General features: G+C 37.5%; 1 protein-coding gene across 1 annotated transcript in view; it reads right to left on the reverse strand.

The window, feature by feature from the left end:
* The window catches only part of LOC145239819 (chondroitin sulfate proteoglycan 4-like), a 285,826-nt gene extending 282,637 nt beyond the window's left edge, over window positions 1–3,189 (reverse strand). Inside the window, exon 1 of the mRNA XM_080103350.1 lies at window positions 2,922–3,189. Within this exon, the coding sequence (XP_079959476.1) occupies window positions 2,922–2,994 (73 nt within the window). The 5' untranslated portion in view covers window positions 2,995–3,189. The remainder of the gene's footprint in view (window positions 1–2,921) is intronic.
* Window positions 3,190–12,293: the final 9,104 nt, after the last annotated feature.

A 12,293-nucleotide genomic window follows, 5' to 3' on the forward strand; every position in this document is an offset into this window, starting at 1 on the left:
ACTCAAGTGTGCTCCTAAAACCAAGAATGGGGGAAAAATAATTAATTTTTGCACGCGCTTACAACAACAGACCAAATCTGTAGTTTCGTTGGGAAGACCCAGGTTTCTGGAACGAGGAAGTAGAAAGGAGATACCAAGACACTAAGACAGTGGCAATCTTTCTTTCTAAAATCAAATCTCTTTTCCAGACAGTAGAATACTCTATTTTAGTTGCCTCTCCACGAGGGCAATGTTAAACACAGGTTCGGTTTTTATTGTGGGGGAGAGTCCAGCTCCTTCAAAAGGAGCACTCTGGATTGGGAACCAAAAATTTCTCCTCCTCTGACTGGAGACAAACAGATACTACATCCTGATCCCACAAACAGATACTACATCCTGATAGTCAAGTTAGGAAAAAAAATTAATTGTATATTGTAGGTTTACACTGGTTTGCCTAGCCTTCGAATGAGGATCAACGTGTAGTACGTGTGAATGTAGTTGCAGGTGTACTGAACGTGATGGGCAAAAATTGTGAAAATATGAAATGGATGCTGCTTGGACAAATGTGTGAAAATGCATCTCGAGTGATATTGAATTTTATCGCTCACGCGCACACGCCCCCCCCCCATTCCGAATTCGCGGCCGTTGGGGACCGCCATCAATACAGTGTATTGACAATACACTGCACCAAATGATCGTAAAAACAAAAAATAAGTCACATAAAATCTTTCTCAGGGGGGAATTTTATAATTAAAATTTATTAAAAAGGAGATGTGCTTAGAATGATATTTTAAAATGAAAATTAAATATCATGTAAAAATGGAATTTTTATTTAATTACCGAAAACCATCAAATAATTCGATAAATTTTTTTTATTATTTAATTATTTATAGTTTGTAATCATTTGTATCGGCCTGAAACCGTCTAAATTAAATTTAAAAGGTTGCTTATGACTGGTACAAGAGAAAGTGTTTACAGTAGTACACTACACTGATGGTGGCCTACGGCCACGAATTCGGAATAAGGGAAAATTCAATATCACCAAAAACCTCACGTTGTCTCTAACTCTGTCCTAAATATAATAATATAGATAAATAAATAGAAACAGAGGATTAAAAAATCAGTTGTGCAGCTTAACATCTCCAAGCGAATTTAGAAAGCTAGTCTTAACATGAGATGGGGTGTTTTGTTACGCAAATTTACCCCTCTTAATATGAGAATAGGGGGGAGTGTTAAACTGCACTAGTGCACTGCAGTGCACTAGTGCCAAAAATACATAGTCTCTACACTTTTAAAGGCCTTGTGCATAATTTGGAAATGGAATTTTATTTTATTTGCGAATAAATAATTAAAAGTGTACTGTAGCATCTGTTCTAACCTCGGATAAAGGATGAGAAATCCTTCTAAAGTGAGACATATTCGGCTTTTGGGCTGGGATCAAAGTGTAATATCTGTTCTGTCCTCGGTCAAAGGAGAAATCCTTATAGACCATCAAATTTAAAAAAAAAAAAAAAAGAAAAAAGAATTCTATCCAAAGTGCCCCCTTTTGGGAAGCTGGATATTCCCCGCATTCAAAAACCGACTTTGTATCTAACACTGCTGAGTGCTGCTCTTATGGGGAGGCAAATGAAAGTAAAAGCCAGATGTAAGAATATGTTTGTTTGTTTTTAGTTTTGCTTTGTTATTGTTTTTATTTATTTATTTATTTATTTATTTATTCATTCATTTAACAGCATAATCTGGCAACAATGCACACATAATATGATAATACAAATAATACGAAAAAAGATTTTCAGATCACAGGGTGGAAAAATATGAAAAAAAGGCGGACCCTCACCACTCCAACACCACACTAAAACGAGTTCGGTGTGTTTTGCTACTATGCTATACTTTAATGATTATTATTTGATAGATAACGGTATTTTTTTTATTTTGTTAAATATTAAAAGAAAAGAAAAAGGGGGGGGGTAAATAACAAGAAAACATAAAAAAATTACAACTTTTGGAAGAAGAAAGATGTTTTTAAACGAATACATTTCAACTTCATTTCATCGGTCATTAAAATATAGATTTTGGAAAATGAAAATATACAATTTTTACCTACTGTACGTATCGAATTGGCTAACAATAGAATATTGTGATTAATTTTAGCAGTGTCAATTTTATTTAGAGCGAAGGAGAGGGGCAGGTGTAAAGGACTGAGAGAGAGGAGGGTAAAGATAAGGAGAGACAGAGAGGGGAAGTATTTGATTTTATGGTTAGCAAGCTAGTCGTTACATCAGAATATTCGAGTTCGATCCCCATCCCCACTTATGGCAACTAATATTTGACCATGTGCCGAACATTAAGTTTATTTACATGCGCCCCCCCACACACACAAACACCGCAGCAAAAGTAGACACGAGGTTCGTTTATATAATAATAGGGGTAAAGGAAGAAAATGTGGGAGCTATTTAGTGCTATCTTTGGAGTGGGGATGGGGGGGGGGCGCCCCACCAAAAAACACTTGCAAAAATTGCCGTGATCGGCCCTCGTCGCTCCCTCCCATCAAGACGCGATCTACAATAAACCAATCCACCCTCCTCCTGAATAAGAAGGTAATGCCTGGGAGGATGGCTTTCTTAGCTAAACTGAATCAAAATCATACTCGACTACGTAGTTGTAGTTTTCTTTCCCAAATGGTGGAGTAAAGCCTAAAGGTAGAAGATGCTTTATATATTGAGTTTTAGCAAAATTATTGCTTGCTCTGCTACTATAAAACAGATGTATTGAGCTTTATTCTTATTTAATGGTTATTGATTTTCTGTAACAGTTTTAACACATTAAATAAAAACGGTATATATTGAAGTCAATAACATTTCTAAAATAAACATTCATTATGTCTGTATGTGTATGTGTGTGTGTGTATTGTTTTTATTATTATTATTCAAGCTGTGTCTTACCTTGCAAACTGTATCCTACTAAGGTGAGGCAGACGCATGGTAAAATTAGCCAGTAGTAGGGGTGCGTCCACATGGCATCAGTGGACGTCGGCTGGCCTCAGCTGCCCAATGCAGCTCAAGCCACGGGGGGGAGGGCGACCTCAGCAGAGACACAACCAGTGTTCCAAGGAGGCTGGAAACTACTGACTATTTCTGACTCTACTCAACCCGCGATGACGGGTTCCAAAGCGATTATGACGATCATGATGATGATTATGATTATAGTGATGATTATGATGGAGAGTAGGAGTTGGAGTAGGAGGCAAGATGCTATTCAACTGGAGAAGTAGCAGGACAAGGTACGAAGGTATAAACAAGGACAAAGGGGGAGGGGCAGATCGCAGTAGACTTAGAAGTAGTATCGCAGTTGGAGATAGAGGAGCTGATGCAGTAGTAATATATTTCTTTCTATGTACGTTATTCCTCACGTGTAGACATAGAAACTAAAATGATAAGTAATTGTAAAGGAGCTAGGGAATCTTGGGTGCTTATTCACATTGGCAGAAAAATAAGAATTAAGAAAAACTTTTATATTGTACCTACTTTTCAGGGAATGAAGATTCCAAAAATCACAAAAATTAATCAAGCATGTTTTTTTTATTTGCGAAAAACAAATTTGCCATTTTTTACAGATAAATGACAGACAGACAGACGATGCCATGTTTTTACCAGGAACATAATAAAGGGAGGTACTCAGCGATTGTTTTGACAGTTTCTACGTGCATTAGGGTTGTCTGCCCTTGTCCACCGATTCGTTGAACGCATTTTTCACCCTTATCGAAATAGAGTTAACTGTGATTTTCTTGAAGAAGAAGAAGAAGAAGAAGAAGAAGAAGAAGAAGAAGAAGAAAATAAATAAATAAATAAAATTTAAAAAAATAAAATAAAATAAAAAAAAAGGTGCTAATGCACTTACTGATCCGCTCTATTTTTTAAATCGTATTTCCAAGTTTAATTAAAGTTTTATATGTTTTTTATTCAATTGTAAGGTTAAAGTGTAGAATAGGTACAAAACACCCTCTCCTCCTCATGGTAAGAATGTTTTTTTTAAATAATAACGTTATTATTTCAGCACGGATCAATAAGAAAAAAAAAAAAAAAGAAAAAATGCTTGATCAAATTATGTGATTTTGGGATTTTTTTATCTTCGGCCCATTACGTACATAATACAGACATTTCTGTATTTTCTTTAATTTTAAATGCCGCCATAATTGCTAATCTGAATAACACCTGTAGAACTCACAGAGGAGTTACCAATTGTAGGTACTGACCGTAAAGTCACTAACTTGTAATGGTGTGAGTCGGCGTTCACCAATTTATAATCAGGATCTATCAATTTTTATGACCAAGGTGGCAGGTGTGGGAATCTCTTGAAGTCAAAAGTAGAAGAGTATCCAAGGGACCGTTAAAGGTAAATTTAACGAGATCGCTGACTAATAGAAGAGTGTCACCAGATAACATCCTCATATACACAAAATAAAAAATAGACATAACTCCGGAAAATAACGACACCCAACAAAGAACTCGAAATCACTGTATCAACATGAAAAAAAACAACATTTATTTACGTGTTAGGAATATTAGTTTAAATTGTTCCAAATTTAATTCCGACCAGAGTTGGGCTGGATGGTCCGAGAAGGGGTTGTGAAATGATCATTATTTCGCTAAAGAGCCAGGTACGTCCAAGGATGGAATACTGTTGCCACATCTGGGCAGGAGCTGCTAGAAAGGACTTGTCCTGCCTTGATAGAGTTCAAAATAGACTTCGTAGCCTCGTAGGAGATGTCCTTTTCTCCTCCTTACAACCTCTATCTCACAGAAGAGATGTTGCGAGTTTGTCTCTGATGTATCGTTATTTTCATGGAAAGTGTTCAACTGAGCTTCAATCTATGGTCCCCCCTCGCCAAACTTTCACAAGAAACACTCGTCTAGCTGTAAACACTATCAATAATTTCCCCCACTCTTTATCTGTGCCTAAACCTAAACATAGATTCCATGAACAAAGCTTCTTTCTTAGAACTGCACGCCTGTGGAATTGTCTTCCGTTTTCCTGCTTTCCGGCTGACTACAATATGGTTGTGTTCAAGTCTAAGGTAAATAAGTTCTTGATGAGCCGTTCCATATAAGTTATTAAATTTACCAAATTTTCATTACTAATGATTACTATATTGACCAACTTCTACTGTACACTCTTAAACCCTTATCCTTGAGTGGCCTCTGGGCCTTGATAATGTGGTGATGCCTTTGTAAAAAAAAAAAAAAAAAAAAAACCCAACTCGGTAGTCAGTTAACAGCTAGATAAAGAAATACAATGCATTGTGGTTGGACAAGCTCCGAAAGGAACCAACGACACCTCCATCGTGTAGAGATCTTCATCCACAGCATACCTCATTATCACACCCAGACTTGGAATGGTGCATGTACGTCGGAAACCAACTGGTAACAGATAAAGTGCTCACCGAGGTACTGTTAGCAAACTACCATATCACGTAACATGAATGGACGCAACATAAGAAACTACTGAGCAGACAGGGAACACTGCAGAACACGGACGACGTTGGCACCCCTCAGAACTCTATCGATTAAGTGGCATGCGCCAATGACCAACCTCACCTGGCCCAAGGCATGTTCAATATATGTCCAAGGGCCAGCCCCTCCCAGCAACCACGTAGAGTTGAAAACGCCTTAGGGTAGAACTGACTTTCTCGGACCTCCACTCTCTTCTTGGCATTGGTCCTTCCCTTATTTTTTCCACACAATGTAAATGTTTTCTTGTAATGAGTGTCCATTATGTAGGATTAGATTAATGAGGATTTCGTGAGAATAGCGTGGAGTTCAAAATTACTGATTTTTATGTGCCCAGAGTGTCATGCGTGGCTTGAAATAAATGTGATTATTTTCTGAGAGAAAAATGAACAGGCCATAATCATGAGAATTAAAGCGTGCGTGTGTTCATCACATAAAAAACAATAGTTTGAAAAAACATAGTTTAAAAAGGGAGAATTAAATTCTCATTCAGTATGGTAATTTTCCATGATGAGGATAAGGTGCATACAAATTCAAGACAGGGGATTTTAATGCCTCCCAGTGGCGGAGTTATTCTGACATCCAGTCCTGGGGAAACAAGCGGAAAAAACTGATTTGATTTTCATGGCAAATCTTTATATAGGGATGTTCTCGAAAGTTCCAGCCTGTTTGCCATATCTCTATGTGCGGAAATGTAACATAGTTCCTTGATTCTATGCGTGCGAGTGGCTTGACCACAACATTGTGTCTTTGCACATTCTGATATGCATGGGGGTTGAAAATGGTAATTGCTATGAAAATGTTCCTGCTGCGGATTTGTTCTGATCATATGTAGCAGTCGATACATTAGTCGATCTAAGAAGAAAGAATAAAATTATTGCAAGTATTTCACTGAATGTAGGTAACCAAACAGAGTGCACGCTTTATGTGCGTGCCGGATTTTGTGGAAAATTAGCACTAGGTAGCAGCGAAAAGATAGGAATCAAACTGTTTACCTCTGTCGGTGGTAATAATTTCCAGCACACCAAATCTTGATATCCATTGTGAAATGAACGCTTTGGCAACAGTCTCAGCAGAGATGTCAGCAACGGGTAAGGCTTCAGGCTATCCAGAGAATCTGTCGACACAAGTGAGCAGATATGTAAAGTTCTTCGAAGGTGGTAATGGACTCACTATGATGATGTGAACATGTTTGAAACGAGCCTCAGGAATAGGGAACTTCGTTAGGGGGCTCTTAATATGTTGAGCGACTTTGGATTTCTGGCAAGGGATGCAACTCCTTAACCTGTCGCATACTTCCTTGTTAATAGCAGTCCATATGAAACGTGATGTAACCAATTTCTGTGATGGCCGTATTTTCGGTGCCTGAAATAAATTGTGAAATATAATCCAAGCGACAAGCTTCTCTGGGTGGATGTTTGCTGAGCTTAGCGGATAAAATACATGACAGTAGTTTGAGGTCCATAAAAATAGTGAAGGTTGAGCCTTCCAACATGAATCGGAAATGTTTTACTAGGAATAAGCAACGAGCAATTCTCTACCGAAATTACTATATTTTCTTTCAGCATCTTGAAGTCTTCTAGAAAAAAATGAAAATGGTTGCCAACAACCATCAACAACTTGATGTAAGACTCCTCTGATGCCCACATCGGAAGCATCTACAAATAATGCAAACGGTGTATCTGTCTTTGGAAAAACCAAGAATGTAGTGTTTGCTAAGGTCTTTTTTAAAACTAAGAAAGAGTGCAGTTTTTGTTGGCTTAAAGTAATCCCTTCATCCTTTTTTTTTTCTATTACGAAGAAGAACACGCAGTGAAATAAAAGTTAAGTAAACCAAGAAATTCTAGTAATTTACGAAGGGGAGTGAGAACAAGGTAATCGACTATAGATTAAACCTTTTCAGACAGGGGACAAATACTTGTCAATAATATGACCAATAAAGATAATGATGAAACACCAAACTCACATTTGTTAGGGTTGATAATCATGCTGTATTCCAATAGTCTGTGAAATAATTTGTTGAGGTGTTGGCTATGCTCCTCTGTGGACGAGCTTGCCACGAATGAATCATCGATGTATGCGTAAACGGAAGGCAATCCACATGTAACTGCATCTATGAACTATTGAAAAGCCTGGACGGTGTTTCTCAATCCGAAAGGCATTCTGATGAATTCAAAACGTCCGAATGGAGTAGTGATAGCGGTCTTTGGGACGTCTTCGGGATCAACAAGGATTTGATTGTATGTGTGCACGAGGTCGATTTTGGAGAAAATTGATTTTCCGTTGAGCGAATTGGAAAAATCATACAAGTGAGGGATTGGGTAATTATCCGGTACTGTTTGGCTGTTAAATGCTTTATAATCCCCCAAGGGCGCTAGTCACCTGATATCTTCTTGGGGACCATGTGGAGCGGTGACGATCAATTGCTTTGAGCTAGATGAATGATACCTAGGTTCAGCATATGTTGAAACTCTTGTTTAGCTGCCTTTAAGAGGTCAGGTTGGAGTCTCTGTGAACGCATGCTTACAGGTGGACCTTGAGTCTGTATATAATGTGTGACGTCATGTTTCACAGTATTGTACATGTAGACAGGTCGCGTAATGTTTGGGAAAGTCAAAGTATTTTAGTGTATATGTCTTCCATGTTTTTTAATACGACTGGGCTTATTTTTACCAATTTGCTTATTCTGCCTTGCACTGTTAATCCGGTATTTTTTTAAAATGACATTTTCACCCTAAACAAGGCACAGTACCACTTTGATGTAGGAGGCTGCTATCAGAGACATAAGTTGCAGGGATACTATGTAGGGAGTTGAGCAGCAAGATGTCTGTTTACATTACTCTCGAACTTCTGCATGTTAGTACAGTTGGGGAAGTAGGAACCCAGAAGGGAATTCCAGAGTCTAGCAGTTCTGGCAAAAAAGCTATTAAAGTAGAAGGCTTTCTTACATCTAGAGATCTCTACTGTGTAGGGGTGGGACTTTACTGCTTGTCGGGTTTGACAGGGGTATTTACGTCGAAAGGTACAAGTGCTTGTAGTTTGTCAGAGCATCCACCATTGAAATACTTGGAAAACAGGCAGAGGGATGCATTTCGTCGGTGGAACAGAGGTTGAAGCTTAGATGACAGTTCAGGACCTATCAGGTTGGTAACTCTCTTTTGAACCCTGTTCAGGAGTGAAAGACTAGCAGATGCACCAGTCCAAATGTGACAACAATACTCCATACATGGGTGAATGGTGGCCTTATAGAGGTACAGGATACTTTCAGGTGTAAGTAACTTTCTAGCATGGTAGAGAGAGCTCACCTTTTTTGCAGCAGCCTTGGTAATGCTTTCAATGTATCTGTTCCAACTCATGTTCTCTATGAACATTAAGCCAAGGAGTTTGAAAGAAGTACTTTCAGGTAATGTATCTTTAGCCATAGCTATGAGTTGTTGAGAATTGTTATCCAATATTCTCCCACATTTGATGTCGATGAGTATACCAAAACGGTGTAGGAAATCTGCCAGAAGTATTGGAAAAGGAAGCTTCACTACCGTGAATATCCATTGAAATGTGCATTTTAAACCCAGGCTTAATGTCATCGATTTGTGACTGTAGGTTTGAATGGGGGAGTGGTTCATGCGTTGTAAAAGAAACAATATCTGCATGTGTCGCTTCTTTACCAGCTTGCTTGGTATAACACTCACTTTTGCTCCTGGATGAACAAGAAAATGTATACTTGAATTCCTGTAAATGACATAGAAAGTGCGATGCATATAATGCCATTCAGGGGTATCAGTCGCATTTACTATATGGCCGCATTGAATTTTTGTTCTGAAATTCTATTGTCTCCCTCTATTCAGAGATCTTCACAAAGTGAAAACAAAAAAAAAAAAATATCCCCAGTATTGTAATACATCATGCTGAAAAATTTGTGTCCATACTGAATTATTATTTTTTTTCTAATTTTTTTTTTTTTTTATTATTATTATTGAAATCCTTTGAGATGAGTAATTTGTATTTTTTATTTATTTATTTTGTGGACTGTTATCCTCATCTTTATAGTTGTTGTTTCACAACGTTTTGGCCAACTATTTCTCTGGCCTTCTTCAGGTGGTTAACTGCAGCAGGATAGAAATGCTGAGTCTCTTAACTAGACCTTCCACAGTTGTTGTCGTCTCACCATGTTTTGGTTAACTAATCCTCTGGCCGGCTTTGGGTAGGATTGAAATTGCTATCTTCAACAGCGCTTATCTGGAACCATAGCGAGTCAATGCCTCTATCCACTGTGCCATGGGCCCCAAAGGGCAATCATGGCTGGACTTTTTGGTCTTATAAACCCAAGTTTTTCATTATTATTTAGTCTTCCATCCTCGGGTCCATACAGAATGGTATATTATTTTATTTTATTTTATTATTATTGGAATCCTTTGAGATGAGTAATTTTTATATTCATTTATTTATTTGTGGGCTGTTATCTTCATCTTCATAGTTGTTGTTCTTCAACGTTTCGGCAAATTATTCCAAAAAATAAAAAAAAAAAATTTTTTTTTTAAATAATATAACATTTGGTATGGACCCGGTGATGGAAGAACAGATTAGAATGAAAAACTTATTTTATTATTATTATTATTATTATTATTATTATTATTATTATTATTGGCTCACATGGAGATTTCACACAGTTCATCATAGGTCTGATTGAAAACCTGGAGTGTTTCCTGGAAACTAAATGACAAGTCTCCCTAGACGTCCAGCACTCTCCACCTCCTTCGATAGCATTTGCAAATAAATTTACGTTATTGCAACAGCCTCTCAGCATTGATTTCTCACTGGCAGCGGCCATTGATTTGTCCTGGAATTTGAGTGGCACTTAGCCTCCCTAAGGTCCCAGTTCTCTTCACACTTGTCCAGCGGAGGTCTGGTCAGCACTCTCTCCTCAGTCTTTCCCTCCTCCTTGACCCTACTCAGCTCTTTAGTTTCACACTTTTTTATAGGAGGGGACAGTGATGGAGCAATGGGGGGGGATGCGTGATGGGGATGTAGAACTTGTTGATATGCAGCTTCATTGTTCTTCATTCCCTGTAAAGCTTCTTCATGTTTTGCCTCTGCAGCAGGTTGTCTCGTTCGTGCATGTGGTTCATGTGTATTATTCTCCGCATTCAAGGGTTTTCCTTAATATTTCAGCTGTTTTCCTTATCGTTAGTCATTGTATCTTTGCAGCCATTCCTCTGGTTCCAATTTCTCCAATACTTTTTTTTTTTTTTAAGTTTTTCGGAATTGTTCCCTATGCTTCTACTATTATAGGTATTATTTTGATTTTCTTCATCATCCATATCCCTTCTTCTTTTTCTTCTTCTTCTTCTTCTTCTTCTTCTTCTTCTTCTTCTTCTTCTTATTATTATTATTATTATTATTTATAAGGCCAAAGCATCAACCATGATCGCTCTTCGGTGCTTGTGGCACAGTTGATAAGTTGGCCAAAACGTGGTGAGATGACAACATCTATGGAAGGCAGTAATTACTAAGGGCACAGTTAAGAGAGTCAGCATTCCTATCACGATTAACCTGGTGTAGATCAGAGGAATAGTTGGCCAAAACGTCGTGAAACAACAACAATAAAGATGAGGATAACAGTTTGCAAATAAATAAATAAATATTCATTCTCTTTGTTTTGTCTCTTAACCTATCTACCAATTTCTTTCATAAATGTTTCCAAATATAAATGAAAAGTGTAGAAAATTTTTTTTTGGGGGGGGGGGCGGAGATATATTTCTTCTTCTCTTTTATTTCCTCTTCTTCCTTTCTCTTGAGTTTGCTTCACTGCTGCTGATGTTGTTGGTCATGTGATTAATTTCTGCCTATTGATTGATCTGTGCATTCCTGCGTCTTGCGATAAAATTCAAGCTGAAGTTGGCAGTTGTGACTTGACACTTCAAACAGGACGTTAAAATGTTGAAGGGAACTCGTGTAAGTTACCTGACAAAGTTTATAATGTTGAAGTGATTGCGTCTAAGTTACCTGATGAATTTGTATCTCGCTGAGAGAATCTACCTCAAGTAATTCCAAGAAATCTGTCAAGGAATTGGCATTTAAATGTGTGAGAAAAATATCAGCTTGCAGGAGAAAAGACGCAGGTGGGAAATATTCTCACTAGGAAAGATTGAATTGAAAGTGTCTATCACTATAGCTAGATATTTTCTTCTAAGGCCGGAAGAAATTGGCTACGTTTTTTTTATGTCAAAAGAAAAGAATATTTCTATTCTAACTATACTCAAAGAAGGAATGAGGAAGTTTTTTTTACTGGACTTCTTGCCCTTTCAGGAAACGTTATTATACAAAGAACTATGTGTATTCTTTCTATAGGTTATTCCTTCAGGAAAAGGAGGAAATAAATTCCTTGCTATAAAAGAATACTCTCGGAATATTATTTCAGACAGGTTATCTTTGTCTGCAGACATTTCAACTAATCTACCTGAGAGGACTTTTATTTTAAAGAAAGACATTACAAAATGTAAGCTTAAATTGCAAACAAAGGGAGCGAACTTTTTTTGACTTTGCTAGAGTATTTCGACCGTTCTAAAAAAAACTCTTACGTTGGTGGAAATCTCATATCACAGCAAGAAGTAAAAAAAAAAGCCTTCTTAACCCGTCTTTCTTTCTTTCTTTCTATTTTTCGTAATTGTTACCACACAAAGGACTTTCTTTGTAGCTGAGAGCAAAATCTTAGCAGCATACAGCTCGTGAAATTTTTTAGCTCTAAGTTTCTTTTTTTTTTCCTTATAAAATTGTTTGTTTGTTTCTATCCACAAAGTCTTTTCTCTT

Source organism: Euprymna scolopes, chromosome 19 (genome assembly GCF_053919585.1).
Source record: "Euprymna scolopes isolate OS-2025 chromosome 19, ASM5391958v1, whole genome shotgun sequence".
Classification (NCBI taxonomy): Eukaryota; Metazoa; Mollusca; class Cephalopoda; order Sepiida; family Sepiolidae; genus Euprymna; species Euprymna scolopes.